Source organism: Cyprinus carpio, chromosome B23 (assembly GCF_018340385.1).
Source record: "Cyprinus carpio isolate SPL01 chromosome B23, ASM1834038v1, whole genome shotgun sequence".
In the NCBI taxonomy this organism is placed as follows: domain Eukaryota; kingdom Metazoa; phylum Chordata; class Actinopteri; order Cypriniformes; family Cyprinidae; genus Cyprinus; species Cyprinus carpio.
Window position 1 is genome coordinate 16,790,258 of NC_056619.1, and position 20,865 is coordinate 16,811,122.

At 36.9% G+C, this 20,865-nt stretch overlaps 1 protein-coding gene across 1 annotated transcript; it reads right to left on the reverse strand.

Moving 5' to 3' along the window:
- Positions 1–699: 699 nt before the first annotated feature.
- On the reverse strand, positions 700–20,552 carry LOC109100052 (cyclic AMP-dependent transcription factor ATF-7-like). The gene is given in 12 exon segments (XM_042751221.1): positions 700–3,938; positions 4,012–4,117; positions 5,138–5,326; positions 5,472–5,621; positions 6,358–6,477; positions 8,822–8,878; positions 8,880–8,919; positions 9,158–9,315; positions 10,020–10,184; positions 10,387–10,517; positions 13,392–13,488; positions 19,431–20,552. Coding segments are annotated over 12 exon segments (1,545 nt in total). The 5' UTR covers positions 19,527–20,552; the 3' UTR covers positions 700–3,702.
- Between the last annotated feature and the right edge of the window lie 313 nt (positions 20,553–20,865).

A 20,865-nucleotide genomic window follows, 5' to 3' on the forward strand; every position in this document is an offset into this window, starting at 1 on the left:
GAGCCAGGGCGGATCAGATGGAGGGAGGATCCAGGGAGAAGACAGGAGGGAACAAGAGGAGCCAGGCGGGACACAGATCCCAGCCAGGATGGCAGACCACAGTGGAGCCGACAGAGGGTGGAGGGCTGACGACTCCAGGGGGCCGACTGACGGCGGCGGAGCAGGTGGTAGTGGAGCCCGAGGTGGAGATGGAGAGCCAAAGAGCCAGGGCAACGGGGAGGATCCAGAGGGCCAAGGCAGAGCAGATGGCTCTGGTGACTGAGGTAGAGGCGAGGATCCAGACGGCCGCAGTGGAACCGGGGCAACAGAGGACCAAGGTGGAGCCAGAGGGAAGGAGGAGCCTGACAGTGCCAGAGGGATGAGGCGCAGCCAGAGGAGTGGAGTTCCTAATATTTTTCCCTAAAATTTTAAAATATATATATTACTGTAAATATATTCCAATGTCACACTTCCAAATATTTGGTATATCACAAAAAACAAAACAACAACAACAACAACAACAAAAAAAACTGTCCTTTATAATATAAAAGACTCAAAAAGATTTCATAAGTTTAGTTTAGTGGACCAAATCAAACTTCACAAGAATCAACCAATTATTATTTTATCATCATTATATTACTTCAAAACAAAACTATATAATTACATAAAACATTTTAAGTATGTACAGTCTTTAATGGTGCCGAAATAAGACTAGAAAGATTTGTTTTGTTTTGTATTTGTTTAATCAAAACTGCAGCACTGTGTTCAGAATATTTCACTTCAGCATGCATGAAAAATAGTAAATATATATGGTACACATATGTACACAACAAGGACAATTCCAAAAACTATCAGTCCAACTTGGAGTGAGGTTATTTCCCATAAAAGACATACACTTAAATCAACTTTTTTTTCCCCACAATATCCTCTTTTTTCTTTGGCCTAAGATCATCCTATTTAAAATGACTTTTGTTCTCAGGGAAACTGCATTGAATTTGCCTTGCATGAACTAATTCCATAATAAATTAATTGTGCATCATGTTGGAATTATGGATCATTAAGTCCATCAAAAATTTGGTTCAACTTTAAAGTGATTATCAGTAAAAGGGGGAATCAAACTAAATCTTATTAATCTATACAAATAAAAATACCTACAAATATTTGAGTACAAAGTGTTAGAAAAACACGAAATGAAACGAGAAAAGAAAGTCTACAAAAGAATTTGTACTTTTCTGTCTTACAACACACACACACACACACACACACACACACACAAAAGATGTATTGCAGTAGGTCATTTCTATAGTCCTGGCAGCATACAATGAAAAAATGAAATCTTAGAAAAAGTGCCAGTGAAGCTAAAAATTCTCAATTCTGCTCATTTCAGATCAACAATCCTCTATATGGGTTTGGCTGAACGACTACAGTGCCAGCAGATAATATAACAGAAAAGCCAGGGTCAACACTTAAACCAGGAGACATTTGTGAGATATCGGTTAAGTGGTAACCTTGATATGCTATTTATTAAAAGACTAGCTGACAATCTCCGAGACACCGAACTGGAAAAATGAACCCAAAATGTCTTTTAGTGCATTCTAACAGGCCTATATACATTTTGGACTGACACTGTATTAATTATCATTGTGTTAATGTTGAAAAAGTTCAAGTTACATACATTGATCAACAACAGTACATCTTAGTCCCTTATTTTTATTTTTTTTAAAAGTGTCTGATATTGCGTAAAAGACCATATGTTTGGATAAACATCTTAGTATAGATAAAAGCATTCAAACAACAGTAGAATTGGACACTCTTTGTTCCCTGCAGCCTTTCTAGGTACATTGAAATAGCACCCTATTACATCCAGGTGGCAGTAAAGAATATGCTTAAAATGAAGGGCAGCGCTCTCTGGCAGTTATTAAAGGCATTACTGTTAATTCATTACTCCAGGTCTGATGGTACAGATGCCTGAATATGCTAGGTGACCAGTGAGGTTAACCTATAAAGAGGCACTCGTGTGATTAATAAGGCAGAATCCCCATCTCTTCTAATTGTTTATAAGGGATTGTGCATGTTAATGAGTTGATAAGCAACCAGAGAAACAAATAGTGTTACAAAGCATCGTGATATCAACTTTAAAATGACTGAACGGGAGGCACTAGGTCTGTATTTCTGTAAATTGAGCAAAATGGAAGCCAATTTCTGACACATACAAAAATATATACATATATATAGTCAAAATTGTTAGATACTAATGAGATAAGTCTACATTGTAAGACGCTATCATGAGAAATTATGAAATTGTAAATAATTGTCAATCAAAGTTGATATATGATTTTTATAAATTTTTGGGGGACAATTTTTACTTTATGAATTTTTATGACACTTCATAAGTCATAATTATGGGATAAAGGTAAAAAAAAATCTCAATTTCAAAATGTACTTTTTTTCATAATTTTAATTTTGACTATCTCTGTTATGATTTTTACATCATTATTATGACATTTATGCTCTATTGTCTATTTTTTAATCTCATAATTATGCATGTCATACTTGGTATGTCTTTTTATCTCATAATGACTTAGTATCTAATAATATTGATGTTTTATCTAATACTAATTATTTACCAAAGCATATTTTTTGAACTCTTATGTAGCAGAAATGGGATTCCATAAAGAACACAGCAGCAGGGATAGACAATAACTAATAAAAAAGAAAAAGGCAGGGCAAAAAAAGTCTCAGACTACTTCAGGAGACTCAACACAACTCAATCTAAAGCTGCATTTAAAACTCTGTGATCACAGGGAAAGGAAATGGCATAATTTAAAACAGTAAATATGTCGATTTCTCAAGACAAGGGTCCTCATCATACACAATGACCTCGGACAGTATGCTGTTTGCTGTTTCTGAGTTTGTCGTACACAAGAAAACAACGATAGGACCAAACTATGAGGTTCCATAGCCCAAACTGAACACAATGTGCCAATACAATACAGTTTATATATAGCAAAAAGTCTGCATGCTAATGGGCAGTCTTAGTGTATCAGTTCATTACAAACTGCTACTTTCCATTGTACATCACTGTACACCCACACGAGAAGCACACATGCACACGTCGATTATAAACGTATATAACAGGTTAAAAATGAGGTAAGATGAGCAAGGGTCAGATGAGGGGGATAGCAACCTGAAAACTAAAAACCTGCTCTGAAATAGCAAGGTAGAAGATCCTACAGAACATTAAAGCATCATGTTTCTCTCAAACACACACTTACTGATACATATATATATATATATAAGAATATATAAAGTATTGCATCGTCGCAACTCGTGACATACACCGAGTGCACAGTCACGGTTCAAACGAACAATGTCTTTATTGCAGCGTGTGTCTGTGGGAATATGTTTAATGACAGGAAGTGCTTTTGCAGCCCTACAGCCAGTGGAGGAGCAGGAGGAAGTTGAAGGAAGGTGCAGGAGTTACAGAGGATGCAAATGAGAGCATGGTTTGGAGTCCAGCCCCCGTAGTCTATGGCATAGTGAACGACAATCTCTTTCTGTCTCTCTCTATATGAGTACATAGTCCCGGTTTCATTCCCAGAATGCAGCTGAGCTCCAGGCCAGAGCATGATGGCGTGAGAGGGAACCAGCATTCTTCTCTGGCAGATCTGCCCCCCTCTCCCGGGATGCGGAGAGTCCCAGGCAGACTGTTACCTGCTCTCATCATCTGTTGGATGGGTGGGACTGTGTGGCCATGATGACGTGCGACGGCCCGCCGCTCTCCCCTCTTTGGCTGCCCATCCCCGCCAGCACTGACATGGCCACCGCCTCAGCCGCAGCACGGGAGTTCAGGCCGTTGGGGCCTACCGCAGACGAGGGGCTGGGGGCCAGAGAGCTGTGCTGAATAACCGGTGCCGGGGAGCCCGTGGGCTCAGACGTCTCTTTCATGCGCTCCTCTCCTGAGAGACATCAATAAATGAAGGTTAGATCCCACAGATGCAGGTCAAAGACATCAATCTGAGCTCCACTCACCCAAGTAGACGGCTTTCTTTTGGAGGTTGGTGACGGGACAGTCTTTATGGGCTAACAGCAACTGCTTCAGATGAGCAACTTCGTTTCGCAGATGAGACACCTCGTTTTTTACACAGAAATACAGGAAAACAAAAAAATGTGTGAACATCACTCTTGGACACAAACTAGCTGACAACAAAGCACTTGCAAACACATTTGTATCTACTCAATTTCAAAGTACAATGCCAAACCTTCAATGCACACAACAAAACGAATGAAGAAATAAAATAACATGACAAAAATAAAACAAAATAAGGCAAGTAATGGTAAAACAATTGAATAAATAAATATACAAATAAAAAAATATTTTATATGATAAAAATAAGGCCAATAATTATAAAATAATAAACAATAATAACAAAAGATTAAACTAAATTAAATAACAAAAATTATAAATAAATACATAATACATACATAAAAAAAAATTATTCTTACAATAAATACAATTGTTATTATTTTTTAATAGTATCAGTGATAAAGTCAATTTGAAATAATCTCAATAACTGTAATAAAATAAAATAAAAAAATCTAGTCTCAGGTTATGTTTGGAATGAGACAGTAGCAATACTGCAGTATATGTAAGGATATTTTAAAAATATGAAAATATTTTAAAAACCAGTGTGTGAAACGGTATGCAGTAATTTCACGCTTTTCAGACCACGATTTGCTACAAATTGGTCACAATCTCATAACAATTCATATTTACATCTAGGTGATCAACATCCAGTTATCTATGAAAAAAAAAAAAAAACAGCCTTTTTCTTTCTTTTTTTGTGCAAACAAAATCTATCTTAACTTTTGCCAAACAAAAGTAACAAAACATCACAGTTGATGTTGCTTTTGGTTCAATCTTAACTTTTTAGATATAAGTTATGGACAAATGTAGAGATTCATGGGATACAGAATCCCACACAGTATGCTCTGGTTGCATAAAATCTGGGTTTTCTATGCGTTGCATTCAGAAATGTACATACTGTCAAAATTTGGAAGGACACAGAGGAACCACGTCACACGTTTCTCAAATTACAATAAGCAATATCAGTGCTCATTCACATTTTAGATTAAAAAATCTTTCGCACGCACTAACCGACAGCGAGACGTTGATGGAGGAGAGTTCTTCAGCCTTCTTCTCCAGAGAGCTGACCCATATCTTGCGCTTCTGTCTGCAACGAGAAGCTGCTGCCCGGTTCCGCTCTAGGAAGCGCTGCCTCCTCTCATCAGGGTCGTCATCAGTCGTCCTCCGCCTGCGACCTCCGATGGGCTGAGCGGGTGACACCTGAACACAGCAGGGCAGAATAAACGGAGATGTGTACTGCGTAATGCCACAGCAAAGTGAAAGATTGCTCCCTGACAAACACAATGGCATCTGTTGTATACATAATGTTTACACTCAACAATTCGAGTGTGAAAACTTGCAATACCTGTGGCTGAGCAGGGGACGGGGCGTCTGGATGCTGGACCAGCAGCTGGCTTTGCTCCACTCTCTGAGGGACCATCGCACTGGACCCCATCGCCACACCAAGGCAACCCTGAGCTGTGGGCATCTGCTGAGATAATGCTGCCTTCAACCTCTAAGGACAACAACAAAAACATCATGGTAATATGGCACAAGATAGCATTCTGTCTAATTACTGTATAAGGCAGCTTACAGCCGCAATACTCAGTTTTATCACTCTTTCATGTGGAATGGGCATGAACTGTGAACTGTGAACTGCAACTCATCAAGCACTGAGGAGAGAAATCATGTGACAGAAAGGAAATAACAGTGTGAACTTCTGCATTTTATTTCTGTAGTTTAGGACGGTCATCTAGATTTTTTTCTCCATGGCTTTTCTTTTTTGTCAAATCTTAATCAAACACCTCTCAAGAAACCAAGACACGTAGTGCTATTTATTATTAATAAAGAGAACATAAAAAACTCTAGTGTTATTTTAGTATTATTTACTATTATAGTATTTATTAATAAATTGAATTGGCTTTTATTTTTATATTTCAGTTTCCATTTCGATTTTTGAATCAAATTGCACAGTCGTCATTTCCACTAATCGTCAAACCACCCACCAACTAGCATATTACGAAAAAGTTAATTTTTGCATATCTTTGTATAACAAGTATATTTGAAATACAACCTGTTAATGACAGAGCTGCTTTGTTCCAACATTCGTGTTTGTTTGTTGTGAAAACTATCACCCATGTGATGTGCTGGATAAAGACTTTCAACATAGGAACACTAGGCAAGGAAGGCATCCGAGCATTTTGCAAATTGATCCACAGGCTGGACTAGGAGGAAAATAGATTTGCCCTCACCATCTTTGCCTCATTGTGGGGGTAGTAGCCTGAGGGTGAAGATGAGCCACTGCTGCTGCCCCCTAGTGGAGGGCCGGGAATTCCTGGAATGTTGGGCACCATACACAGGGGCCTCGCCAGCTACACCACAAGGCCAAATGCAAAACATGATATGAGGCAAATTATTAATGAAGATCAGAAATGACAGTTCACGTGACCAACACTTTAAAAGAGAAGTGGGTCATTTTTGAGCTACATGTGACACTGTGCTGAAACAAGGGGGTTGTATGGCACTTCAGCATTGGAAAAATATCACACACTTTGCCTTAAATTGAATCACAGCAAAGTCCCTTCAAGGTAAGTCACGAGAATCTATTTTCTAAGTAATAGCTACTGAAAGACTGAAATCTCATTTCAATAATATATTTCAAATCAACAAAGTTTGCTTCTCTAACTCAAATTATACTAACACAAGGCATTTTTACAGACTCCTAAACATGATACTAAGGACCTCTTTCTCAAATTATAGACAACTATATATTTTAAAACTGATATACAACCCCAATTCCAAAAAAGTTGGGACACTGTACAAATTGTGAGTAAAAAAGGAATGGAATAATTTACAAATCTCATAAACTTATATTTTATTCACAATAGACTATAGATAACATATCAAATTTAGAAAGTGAGACATTTTGAAATGTCATGCCAAATATTGGCTCATTTTGGATTTCATGAGATCTACACATTCCAAAAAAGTTGGGACAGGTTGCTATAAGAGGCCGGAAAAGTTAAATGTACATATAAGGAACAGCTGGAGGACCAATTTGCAACTTATTAGGTCAATTGGCAACATGATTGGGTATAAAAAAAGAGCCTCACAGAGTGGCAGTGTTTCTCAGAAGTCAAGATGGGCAGAGGATCACCAGTTCCCCCAATGCTGCGGAGAAAAATAGTGGAGCAATATCAGAAAGGAGTTTCTCAGAGAAAAATTGCAAAGAGTTTGAAGTTATCATCATCTACAGTGCAAAATATCATCCAAAGATTCAGAGAATCTGGAACAATCTCTGTGCGTAAGGATCAAGGCCGGAAAACCATACTGGATGCCTGTGATCTTCGGGCCCTTAGACGGGAAGAGAAAAAGGACAACCCAAGTTGTTATCAGCGCTCAGTTCAGAAGTCTGCATCTCTGATGGTATGGGGTTACAGGAGTGCGTGTGGCATGGGCAGCTTACACATCTGGAAAGGCACCATCAATGCTGAAAGGTATATCCAAATTCTAGAACAACATATGCTCCCATCCAGACGTCGTCTCTTTCAGGGAAGACCTTGCATTTTCCAACATGACAATGCCAGACCACATACTGCATCAATTACAGCATCATGGCTGGGTAAAAGAAGGATCCGGGTACTGAAATGGCCAGACTGCAGTCCAGATCTTTCACCCGTAGAAAAACATTTGGCGCATCATAAAGAGGAACATGCGACAAAGAAGACCTAAGACAGTTGAGCAACTAGAAGCCTGTATTAGACAAGAATGGGACAACATTCCTATTCCTAAACTTGAGCAACTTGTCTCCTCAGTCCCCAGACGTTTGCAGACTGTTATAAAAAGAAGAGGGGATGCCACACAGTGGTAAACATGGCCTTGTCCCAACTTTTTTGAGATGTGTTGATGCCATGAAATTTAAAATCAACTTATTTTTCGATTAAAATGATACATTTTCTCAGTTTAAACATTTGACATGTCGTCTGTGTTGTATTCTAAATAAAATATTGAAATTTGAAACTTCCACATCATTGCATTCTGTTTTTATTCACAATTTGTACAGTGTCCCAACTTTTTTGGAATCGGGTTTGTATATTATGTGAGAAAAAATTAGTGTGATAAGAAAAACAAACTTTTAAAATGTTTAAATAAAAATGAAATAATTAATACTATTGTTACTGTACTAAAGTCAAAATAAACTATTTAAATATTACCTGGAAAATAACAGTATTTATTAAAAAGAAAAAGATAATTTAAAATAATAGTTACTGTGAACTTTTCCTAAGTGCTATTTAATATTATTTATATACTATTATAGTAGATATTAGTACATTTTGCATTTATTTTTAAATGTCCAGTTTCCATTTAAATTTTAGTTTTAGGTTTTAGTAAATTTGTAATGTCCTTTGTCATTTTGTTAGTTCTATTTAATGTTATATTCTGTTTAGCTATCTTAGTACAACAGGTTTTTTTTCACATAATATTTATATTTTACTTTATTTCAGCTTTAAGTAAAAAATTGTTTTAATAGTTTCAGTTTTAATTACAATGAATTTTTCACAGATCTTGCAGACCCTATTATGAAAATCAGTTTTACAGTAAACAAAAAGGCAAGTGTCACCAACTCAACTCTCCACCAACTTTCTTTTGAGTGGGCCATCTCTTTATACTCCACAAATTTATATTCCAATACTCAGAAATACACTTCAAACTTACAGATATTACAGAGGGCATCTGCATAGGACCTGGAAGCACAGGAACTGTTTGATTGTTCGTTGGGAATCATCATTGTTTGGTGCGGTGTTGTGGGTGTTCTAAAACAGAAGGAGAGAAATGCCCAGTTTGCACAAGCAGCGAGACTGAAGTTCTGCTCTCTTCCTGTCCACTATCTGACCAAACATTCGTGGAACGTCAAGCACACCATAAATGAGCCAGCAGCCCACAGTTTCCAAAGCATTCCTACCAAATCAACTTAAAGCAGCACAGTGAGTCATATAGAAATGAGTCACACAGAATAAGAAGCTGACGGCCAAAAACGGGTTGTGCTCTTACCCCAGTGTGCGGTTGGATGGTGGGGTGTGTGTAATTACAGAGGTAGGGGAGGGCATGGTGGGCTGCAGGCCGTCATAACCCAGGTGCAGTGGGAGGGAGCCAGGACGCACTATGGCAGGGGTGGGAGCCGAACTGACGGCAGGCTTTAGAGGAGAATCCTGTAAGAAAGATAATCAGCCAGCTAAGCACATAATAATTCAAAAATCAACACTGTTTGCTTCCAAAAGCAATTTCATCCAGTCCTGACTGTTTGTTTAGTGATGCAACACATCCAGTTCATACACAGATTAGTGAAATGTACAATTATGGTCTCTATAGTGGCCACATGAATGCCAAATGTGTGCTAGCATACATTACTACAAACTATTTGATATATTTTATATTCTAAGTATTCTACAAAACGTCTCAGACCACTAGTGATAATGCTTAAATTTTGCATTTTCTCTTTTTTTTTTTCATTTTAATTAATTTAATTATACACATAATTAAATAGTTAAAAATAATCATTTAAAATAATTTACATTTATAATAATTTTCATTTAATTATTAAATGAAATAAATTATTTTAACTTTTTTTTTTATTACAAATTATATTTTCAATACAAGTGTACAAATTTGTGTAAAACCTGATTATCATATCCTTCATGTATCTTGTGCTTCAGTGGAAGAACATCTGACTGTCTGTACAAAAATACACATGATCAGTGCCATAATCTTAAATGTTCATTTTACGTGTTTCAAAATCCTAACATTCTAGGTTTCAATCTGGCTTCGAATTGCAGATTTCCAATGTGGTTTCAGATTTTTGGACCTTGTGCTTTTGGTTTTGCTCTAGCAAGTCTGGTTTGCATAAAGCATGTACCTTTCCTCTGCTGACGGGCTCTTTGCTGCTGTCTGACATGCTGGAGATGGAGTCAGGGCTGGCAGGCGGAGAAGAGTCCACCTCCACGGGGTCCTCCTCCTTCACTTTAATGTCTGAAGGTGTCTGCAAACTCATGTCAAGTGCTCCTGAATTAGGAGCAGGCAACTAAAGGGGAAAAAGAAAGACAGATGAAGAACGCGACAGACAGAGAAAGAGAGAGCGAGACGAGATGGTGTTACACATGAGAACTGATTGGGAACTCTGCAGTCCATAAATCTGAGTTCTTGGCAGGAGCCAGCTGAGCTCCTCAGGTTTGGAGCATGTCTGACTGTATGACTGAATCCCTCCACCCAGTCCCATAGCTCACCGGGTTCTTGGCCCTCTTGTCCTCATCTTCCTGGGCTTTAGGGAACTCCTGCTCGAAGGAGCTGGCCAGCTCATTGAACAGGCCCACCTCTTCACAGTTTTTCAGGAAACGAGTGGGAGTCGGCGTCTGGTCTGGAGTAAAGAGCGAGAAACAGAGAGATCTCATTGTTTCCTTATGCAAGACGGCCTCAAGGACAGTATAAACTCTGCCACGCAGCTAAATGGCTGTACGTACCAGTACAAACCAAATCTGCTTGTGATTTAATATGATAAATCTGGAAGAGTTGAAGGCTGTTATTACATTTGTGTTTTTTCCCAAGGGTTTAATGTGACAAAAAAATCCAAAAGAAACAGCACGTTGTGAATTTTCCCCCTTAAAATTACTAGCTTAAGGGGACTTAGCTTCACTCCACAGATATAAAGTAATGATATCGAATTACACTGTTAAATCTCTGTACTACTTGTTTTGACAAGCATTCAAAGTTACCATTAACCACAAAAGAAGTGACAAAAAACATGCACATAAATATGGGATGGATGGTAGAAACATGCACCTACCAAAGACAAATTAATAATCACTAGAGTATTTATTTTATACATATAAAAATTCATTTACTATTTCTACCATTTAAAATAATAAATCAAGTTACATAATGATTACATCATTAAAATGCACACATATATTAACCCTAACTTTTTTAATGTTTTATATTAAAAATTATAATATATATTAGTGTTGCAAAATGATTAATCGAGATACTGTAAAAAATATACTGTATTTTTTATTTGAAATTATATATATAAATACACACAAATGATTAATCGAGATACTGTAAAAAATATACTGTATATGCATGTATATATTTAAGAAAAATTTGTTGTTTATATTATATTTATATATAGTTTTTACTGTATGCGTGTGTATTTATATATAGTCAACATAATAAATAGACACAGTACACATACATATATTATGTAGACAAAAACTTTTATTTTGGATGGGATTAATAAGTATATACTGTATGCGTGTATATATATATATATATATATATATATATATATATATATATATATATATATATATATATATATATATATATATATTATACACAGTATATATATATAAAATATAAATTATATATGTTATAATTTATTATAAAATAATAATAATAATTATATATAGCACAATTAATTATACCTTTAGTTATATATATATGTTATTTATGTGATTTTTTGATTTTTTATAAATAATATTTTTAATGAATACATTAATATTAAATGATATATTTAATTATATAATATTAATTAATGATGTATTGAAATCAGTGGTGTGCAAAAGTGTTGGCCCCCTTCCTGATTTCTTTTTTTTTTAGGGTTAGGTTTGTCACACTTTAATGTTTCAGATCATCCAACAAATGTAAATATTAGTCAAAGATAACACAAGTAACACAGTAATAAGGTTTTTTATTATTAAGAGAAAACTAAATCCAAAACTACATGGTCCAGTGTGAAGAAGTGTTTGCCCCCTAAACCTAATAACTGGCTGGGCGACCCTTAGCAGCAACAACTGCAATCAAGCGTTTGAGATAACTTTTCAATGAGTCTGTTACAGCACTGTGGAGGAATTTTGGTCCACTCATCAATGCAGAATTGTTGTAATTCAGCCACATTGGAGGGTTTTCGAGCATGAACCTCTTTTTTAAGGTCATGCCAGAGCATCTCAATAGGATTCAGGTCAGGACTCCAAAGTCTTCATTTTGTTTCTCTTCAGCCATTCAGAGGTGGACTTGCTGGTGTGTTTTGGATCATTGTCCTGCTGCAGAACCCAAGTTCGTTTCAGCTTGAGGTCATTAACAGATGGCCAGACATCCTCCTTCAGGATTTTTTGGTAAACAGCAGAATTCATGGTTCCATTTATCACAGCAAGTCTTCCAGGTCCTGAAGCATCAAAACAGCCCCAGACCATCACACTACCACCACCATATTTTACTGTTGGTATGATGTTCTTTTTCTGAAATGCGGTGTTACTTTTACGCAAGACGTAATGGGACACACACCTTCCAAAAAGTTCAACTTTTATCTCGTCAGTCCACAAAGTATTTTCCCATAAGTCTTCGGGATCATCAAGATGTTTTCTGGCAAAACTGAGACGAGCCTTTATGTTCTTTTTGCTCAGCAGCAGTTTTCGTCTTGGAGTCATGAACAGTGACCTTAACTGAGGCAAGTGAGGCCTGCAGTTCTTTGGATGTTGTTGTGGGGTCTTTTGTGACCTCTTGGATGAGTCGTCGCTGTGCTCTTGGGGTAATTTTGGTCAGCCGGCCACTCCTGGGAAGGTTCTCCTCTGTTCCATGTTTTTGCCATTTGTGAATAATGGCTCTCGCGGTGGTTCGCTGGCATCCCAAAGCTTTTAGAAATGGCTTTATAACCTTTTCCAGACTGATAGACTGATGCATACTTTCTTTCTCATTTGTTTCTGAATTTCTTTGGATCTCGGGCATGATGTCTAGCTTTTGAGGATCTTTTGGTCTACTTCACTTTGTCAGGCAGGTCCTATTTAAGAGATTTCTTGATTGTGAACAGGTGTGGCAGTAATCATGTCTGGGTGTGGCTAGAGAAATTGAACTCAGGTGTGATAAACCAGAGTTTTAACAGGGGGGCAAACACTTCTTCACACAGGGCCATGTAGTTTTGGATTTTGTTTTCCCTAAATAATAAAAACCTTCATTTAAAAACTGCATGTCGTGTTTACTTGTGTTATCTTTGACTAATATTTAAATTTGTTTGATGATCTGAAACATCAAAATGTGACAAACATGCAAAAAAAAAAAAAAATCAGGAAGGGGGTCAACACTTTTTCACACCACTGTGTATATGTGTGTATATATATATATACACATATACATACACACACACACATATACACACATGACTGACATATGTATATAATTATATATAAATAGAATATTTCTGATAACTGTGCATTCACACTGTCTGCGTGCAAAGTACCTGCAATGATGACGGAGTCAGTTCTAACGGGTCCAAACTTCAGCGTCATTTCATGTTTGTGTTTATGGACAGCCAGGTGGTCCTCATTAGTAAACCTCTACAAAGCGACACAGATGAACAGATGGATTACCAGACAAATCTGACCAGAAAAAGAGAAAGGAGCATTTCAAGACCTCAGGGCAGAGACACATTTCCAAAGGAAGAAGAGGGAGTGGCATTGACAAGATTAGTCTTTCGAAACAGATATTGTAGGCCAGAGAGGACATAATAATGAACATTTTTCACTAAACCCGTGCTCTGCTCAAAGTCTCTGAGGTATAGAATGTAACTATACAGTGTAAGTGTCAAAGACGTACAGTGGAGACGGCTTTCTGTTTCACAACTGACCTTTGTGCCCTTATACAGCCTCAAGGCTTACAACGCTTACGTTTCTTTACACTTCCGTTCAGAAGTGCAGCTACAGCATTACACAGTAAGTATTGAACTTCCACATTTGCCACATAATAAAAAAAAAAGTTCTGCCAGCTTTCATGCAATACAAAAATACATTGTGCAAATGACAAAAGGACTAACGCTAAGGTGGAGTTTTGTGATTTAGCACTTTGTCTTTTGACCCACTGGCCAAGCCATAATGTTATGCATGCAAGACACAACAGCTCATGGGCAGAGCAAACTACACAGATGTATTCAATTAGCATTTATGACAGGCAATCATGCATTCTCCAACGTGCTTTTATATTTACCTTTGAAACAAAACAGCTGTTAAGGTGGTAAAACTGTACACTGCAGATGCACAGCCAGTGAATCATGGATATTTAAAGGTGCTGTATGTAAGTTTTTGACTCCACTAAAGCATAAAAATACCATAATATGTTTGCAGATATTTAAGAAACATGCTAAGTTAACATACTTGTTTATCTGAAAAACAATGCTACAGTCAGTTATTCTCCTTTGAAAATGTACGTTCTGGGCAGGAATGTCGGTCTCTGTTTTGGTTTGTGAAACCCGCCCATGTTTACCCAATTGCATTTCAGCACCCCGGGTTGCCAGTTGGCAGATTTTTTTTTTTTTTTTTTAATTATAAATTATATATATTAAATGTATTTTATTTGAACTACTATAATTTTTATAAGTTGCTACTTTTTTTACTACTGTTAAAGGGATAGTTCACCCAAAAATGAAAATTGTCATCATTTATTCAAGTTTTTCCAAATTCAATCCTTGATTCAAATTTCTCATAAGCTTAAATGATTTGGTCTAAAGAGAGAAGAATTCATGATTATTTTTGTTTGAAGACTACATAAAATATAGCTACCAAAATAATTTTGGTAACTGCAACTTGACTAAAAGTAATGACTAACAATTGACAAAAATACAATGACTTTTCGTCAACTAAAACTATGAAAGACTCAAATGACTAAAATGTGACTAAGACTATAAAGCATTTTCGTCTCAAGATAAAAACTAAGACTAAATCAAAAATGCCTGTCAAAATTAACACTGCTTCAATACCCAGTTCAACCACTCGGTGTCAATCCAACAAACAGCACCTTTAAGAAACCAGTATTAAAGATGATTTTTTTGGAATATGATGCATAGAATGCCCCTATGATCTGACAGATGAACAATGAAATGGGTGTAGTAAGCAGGAAAGGAAATCTAATTAAAGATATACATGAACCTCCTTTTGTTTCATTGTTATGATTTCAGTTTCTTAACAGTTCTATTACTGAACATTTCACAACAGAAAATCTGAAAAAAAAGCAACTCTATTGCCAAATGATGAGATAACTTTGCTACATAAATATACAACAATTCTTGAAAAAAGGATTTACAATTTTTTTAAGACTTTTCTAAGTCTTCTTAAAAGCAGCATTGTCATATTGTCTTATTTAACTACGTTAAATGAATAATATTAATAATTTAATATGAACAACAAGAGTAAGTACAAAATTACACAGCAAGACATAAACTCTTTATTTTCTGATTCACTAAAAAACAGATTGTAAGAGTCATTTGTCCAGGAATCAGACTGCTTTGGATGAGCTGTTTTGTTTGATTCACCAAAAAAAAAAAAAAACACCAACAACAACACACACAGAGCTCATAAGAGTCAATTGTTCAGGAATCAGACTACTTTGGATGTGGTGCAGGATATGTTTCATTCACTTGGGAATCAGACTACATTGACAGCACTGTACTGTATGTTTTTGAGTCACTAAAAAGAACCAGTTCAAAAGATTAATTAATTCAGGAGTTATTTGCTCAGGTATACACTGTTTACACTGTAAGTTTGTGATTTACTAAAGATCCGATGGATTTGGACACTACTGGTTGCGATGCATAGTTTGGATTCACTAAAAAGTTTGACTCAAAATAGATATTTGCTCAGGAATCAGAACTACACTGTTTGTGCAATTTGTTTCTGATTCACTAAAAACAATCTACTCAAAATAGCTATTTGCTTTGGATTCAGACCACATCGTCTGCGATGCGTGTTTTTGATTCACTAAAAAGAACCAATTCAAAAGAGTCATTTGCTCGGGAATTGGACTATACTGGTAAGCACTGCATTTGTTGAATTCATTAAAAAAAAAGAACTGGCTCATTTGGAACCAGACCACACTGGTCAAGCATCATCCAGTTCAGTTTTTTTTGTAATGGAACGTTTTGCGGAAAATAACAGTTGTTTAACGAAGCGCCTCAACTACTGGATCCTTGCGGTCTCTTCCAAAACAGCTCGAGCGGACATGGAGCCTCTAGGATTAGCTTTTCCTCTTTCTGAGTGGATTTCTTGACTCAAGCCGTGTTCTCTGGGCTTCACAGTCTTCTTCAGACTATTTTTGGCTCCGTGTCACGGTTACAGTTCAGCCGTGACAGCGCAAAGTGGAAACACAGTTAAGTGTCAGTATTTTCAGTATTTTTAGATGTGCCAGCATCACCAATACAACAACTCCATGGCCAGTAGCTTCTTCTCCCTCGACTTAAATAAGTTGCTCTGGCAAGGACAACACATGATGACAACACAAGGACAACACAAGGACAACAGAATGACTGAAGCAAACAGAGCAACTCATTAACACCAACAAACAAGAGGCACAGCTAGAGTGCCTTATGTGCATGGAGTAGACTTTTTTTTACTTCCACTTTTGCAGCTGTATCTTAAGTTTGTACTTTCCTCCCAGAAAGGAGAATGCAACACTGGGAAATGCAGCAAATAGAGCTTATCTAGTAGTCAAGATTGAGAATGAATGTTATATAGCAGCACAGTCTAGTATTAAACTGACCTTACTAAGATCAATATTATATGCATTTCTCATTAATTCACTTAAGCATAAAAGGGAAACGTAGGTAGCTTAAATAACGTCAAGCAATGCACATTATTTGTCAAATACCAAAGTATAAATACTCTGACCAAGTTCTCCTAGTAGGACATGGTCATCTGTGCATAAAATCAGAGTTTTTGTTGGACTAAGGTTAGTACACATACTCCTACACGTTGAGCTGTGGTGCTCATGCGGGCAGAAAGAAAGCCTGAGCCCAGCTCACTTCTTTTCCTGGTCTTCTTCCCATTATTTCCTGTTTTTTTCCTATACCATATCTAGCAAAAACATTAAAAAATGGCCTAAATATACTGCAGAAACAGTCTCAGTTTGCTCATTCCAATTGCTAATATTTATTGGTATACCATAGATTTGAATCTTAATAAAAGAAGGCAATAACGGCAAAATATTTTTTTTTAAAATGCAGTAAAACGTAATATTATAAAATATTATTACCATCTAAACAACTGTTTATATTTTCAAAATATGTTAAAATGTAATTTATTCTGTGATAGTAAAGCTGTATTTTCAGCCGTTATTCCAGTCTTCAGTGTCACATGATCCATCAGAAATTATTCTGATATTCTGATTTGATGCTCAAGAAACATTTCTTATTATTATTATCAATTTTGAAACCAGTTGTGCTGCTTTACATTTTAAAAAAGTTCAAAAGTACAGCATTTATTTGAAATAGAAACCTTTTGTAATATTATGTCTTCACATTCACTTTTGATCAACTGAATGCTTTCTTACTGAATAAGCTATTCATTTCATTCAAAATATAAAAACTAATTGAACCCAAATATTTGAGTGTATGTCCTGGATTTCCTTTTGTAAAAAACTAAACCACAAACTGACTAGCAAGCACTAACTAAAGTGTAGCCTTTAGTTAAACCCAATTAGATTTTTTTGCACAATGACTATGATACAGAGGAAATTAGTCTAAAATATCAGACATTATAATCGGAGTGCATTTACTCTGGAAATAGCTTTAAACAAGCACTAGCATTAAGAATCTCAAATCTCAGTTTCCTCCAGCGTGTTATTTTTCAGTAATAGGTTGACAAAATAGAGGACTCGCATGAAAATCTGGTTCACTGGGAAAAGCAAAACAATCTTAAACCCCTATGGACTTCAGTATGACGCAAACAGCGTTTGCTCGTCAACAAAAGAACAATACCTCCACTAGAGTAAACCCTCACTCCCCTCATCCAGCTACACACCGGTGTTAATAGAGCCTGACAGATGTGCACAACCTGATCTCTAGTTCAACTATTATCCTTTTTTCCCCCGCTTATGTGGCCTTTAGTTTTGGTTTACAGGAGCTGAGTGGTCATATTTTCACCTCACGACATGATACGTCATTACCACTTATGAACTAAGATATTCAACATAGAAACCTGGATGCTTCAATGTACACTATTGTTCAACAGTTTGGGATCAGTAAGATAAAGAAATGAATACACTTCAATTCAGCAAAGATGTGTTAAATTGATGAAAAGTGATCTTGCCATTACAAGTCTAGAAACAGATATCTAAGGCACCTTTTTACGTAAGGAAAACAGATTTCTCCTGCTCAAAGTCTGGCTAGGTCAGAGCAAGAAGTATTAAACAGTCATGGTCCCTGTGGCGTCTGAGAAAGAAACATCTGCAAACGACTAACTAACATAAATTATTCATCAGGTTCATGTTGTTCCTCTCAATTCTCAAGATTATGTTGCCAACGGTACGGTTAAATGATCATTGTTGCTTTCAGTATTGGAGAGGCAGTCTAACTGTTAAATTGCCTCATTCTGATCCATGCTATTTTTCTCATGCTGTTTTCTACGTAACTGCGGAGGAGAACATTCAGATCAAAACCACAGAACGAACATCACTGTCTCACTGAGTAGGACGGGTTTCTATCACTTCCTCTTTCGGTTTTCAATGCCCTCAAAGCAGCACATGCCTCCAAAGGCCACACTGTTTTTCAGTTCTTACACTGCAAAAAATGATTTTCTGGTATTATGATCCTTAAACCAAAATCAATTTACTTGAGAAGCAAAATTAGACATATAGACATATATAGAGAATTAATTTGATTCAAATTTTATATATTACAATTTATATGTTATATTATTACTTATATATTATAAAAAATTCACATTTTTATTAGATGTTTTTCATTTACAAATTTAATAAGGATATAAATTCTCTGTTAACAGTTTTACTACATTTTGCAATTTTGCTTTTAAGGTTCTTTTTTGTTTTAGTGATATTTTTACTGGAAGAAAAAAGAGATTAAATGATCGTTTTGCAGTGCACTTACTCTCAAACTGCTTTGTCTGCAAGTTCATCATAAATGCACTTATTAGCATCAATAACCTCATCATAGCGTCTGCATGGACTTTGACTCAAACCAGACGAGTGTAGACGATAACTTAGCTGCGATTACTCATTGGCCAAGTTTGTGAGTGAGTCAGACAGTGCAAGAGACGTTAGCGCAGTTTCACAAGCGTGCTATCAGCTTCATCAGTGTGGCCCTGGGCTGCAGTGTGACAAAAACAACACGTTTTCAGAGCGGTGCAGCTGGCGCACCTCCCTCCGCACACACGACAGGCAGACGTCTGGCTACCGTGCAGCTGAGAGGACGACTCTTCAATAACCAGAGAATGCCCTATGAACCAGAAAAGCACAGCCACACCTGAAACCCAAGACCAAGTAAAAGCAAACTTACCTGCCCACAGCCAGGAGCACTGCACACAAAAGGCTTGTCGTCCCCCATCTTTGCAAAGGCTTTGCAATATAACTGTGGAAGAGAAGACGAGAACATTACTGAAGGATTTTTCTAAAGGTTCAAGCCAGAAAAAGTTCTACAGCCAATCCCAGGGATGATTCTGCCTGGATCCTCGCTCAGCGCAGGAAGCGACGGGTGTTTAAAAATAACGAAGAACCAAGCACATGCATGTTAGTGTAGCGACTACAAGTTTCCCTGGTGATACTTCCTTTACACTGGGGGCATCTGGCAGACCAATGACACACGGAGTTCGGGATTTGCTCGAAGCAAAGTCTTTTTAGCCCCTCCTCTACTTTTCATTGTAGTCCTCCTGACACCAACTCCACAAAGCTCTTCTGCGGCGACGACTCTAGTGCCACTCTACACCTTTGTCTGCAGTCATTCTCTGAACTCCTCCACCCGATTCTCAGGCTCAAATATCAGCAACCCACACTCCCAGACGCTCATCACTTTTCACAGGAACTCAAGACATCTACACTGACATCAAGAGCTTGTGCTGGTACCGTTTTGCCAGACGCCGGGAAACGATTTCCCTCGGAGATAAGATCGATTGATTGCTTTCATCTAATTCAAGAGGGTGTAAAGAGGGCAAGTTTTGGAATTGAGGAACGAATAGTGCAATTCTGGTAATTCTGGAGAGACATGTCTGGAATGAGCCGCTCTGATCCAGGAGAATGGCTTGCGTGTGTATTGGCTTGTTGTAGACACTCCCTCTTTTCCTATTAGCTGAACCACTGCAGTTATTCCAGACAAACTGCCAGCACCTTCCACACAAACCCACACATGTTCAACATTACTCTGTAATCAAACTAAACGAATGCTTCCCTGGACTCATGATGGATCCATGAGATGTTCAGAAAAGGGCTGGGCAGCTCAAACTTATAAACAGGGTTGTCCACAATTTGGACCAGTTATTTTTTAATGACTTTTCCAGTTGTCCTTGATTACGGGACTTTAAGTTTGCACGAAATTAAAATCTACTCTCTTTTCTTAATTCTTCATCATGTTTAATTAAAATGTCATAACTGGACCTTCTGGTGAAAACAGACTTCTCTCTGGTGATGTACAGTGACTTCTCCAATTTTTATATATATTTTATTCTACCTAAATTCTCTCAAATTTCTTTTAATTCAAATCACTTTTAATTTAAATGCACCAACGTAATATATAGCAAAAAACCATATATTTACCAAAGCATAGCCGTATATTTAGTAAAAAGATGTAACAAGGAGGCATTTAAAACCTTTTTAAAGTGATGGTTCACCCAAAAAATTAAATTCTGTTATTAATGACCCTCATGTTGTTCCAAATCTGTAGGACATTTGTTTATCTTCAGAACACAAATTAAGATATTTTTGAAATCTGAGAGCTTTCT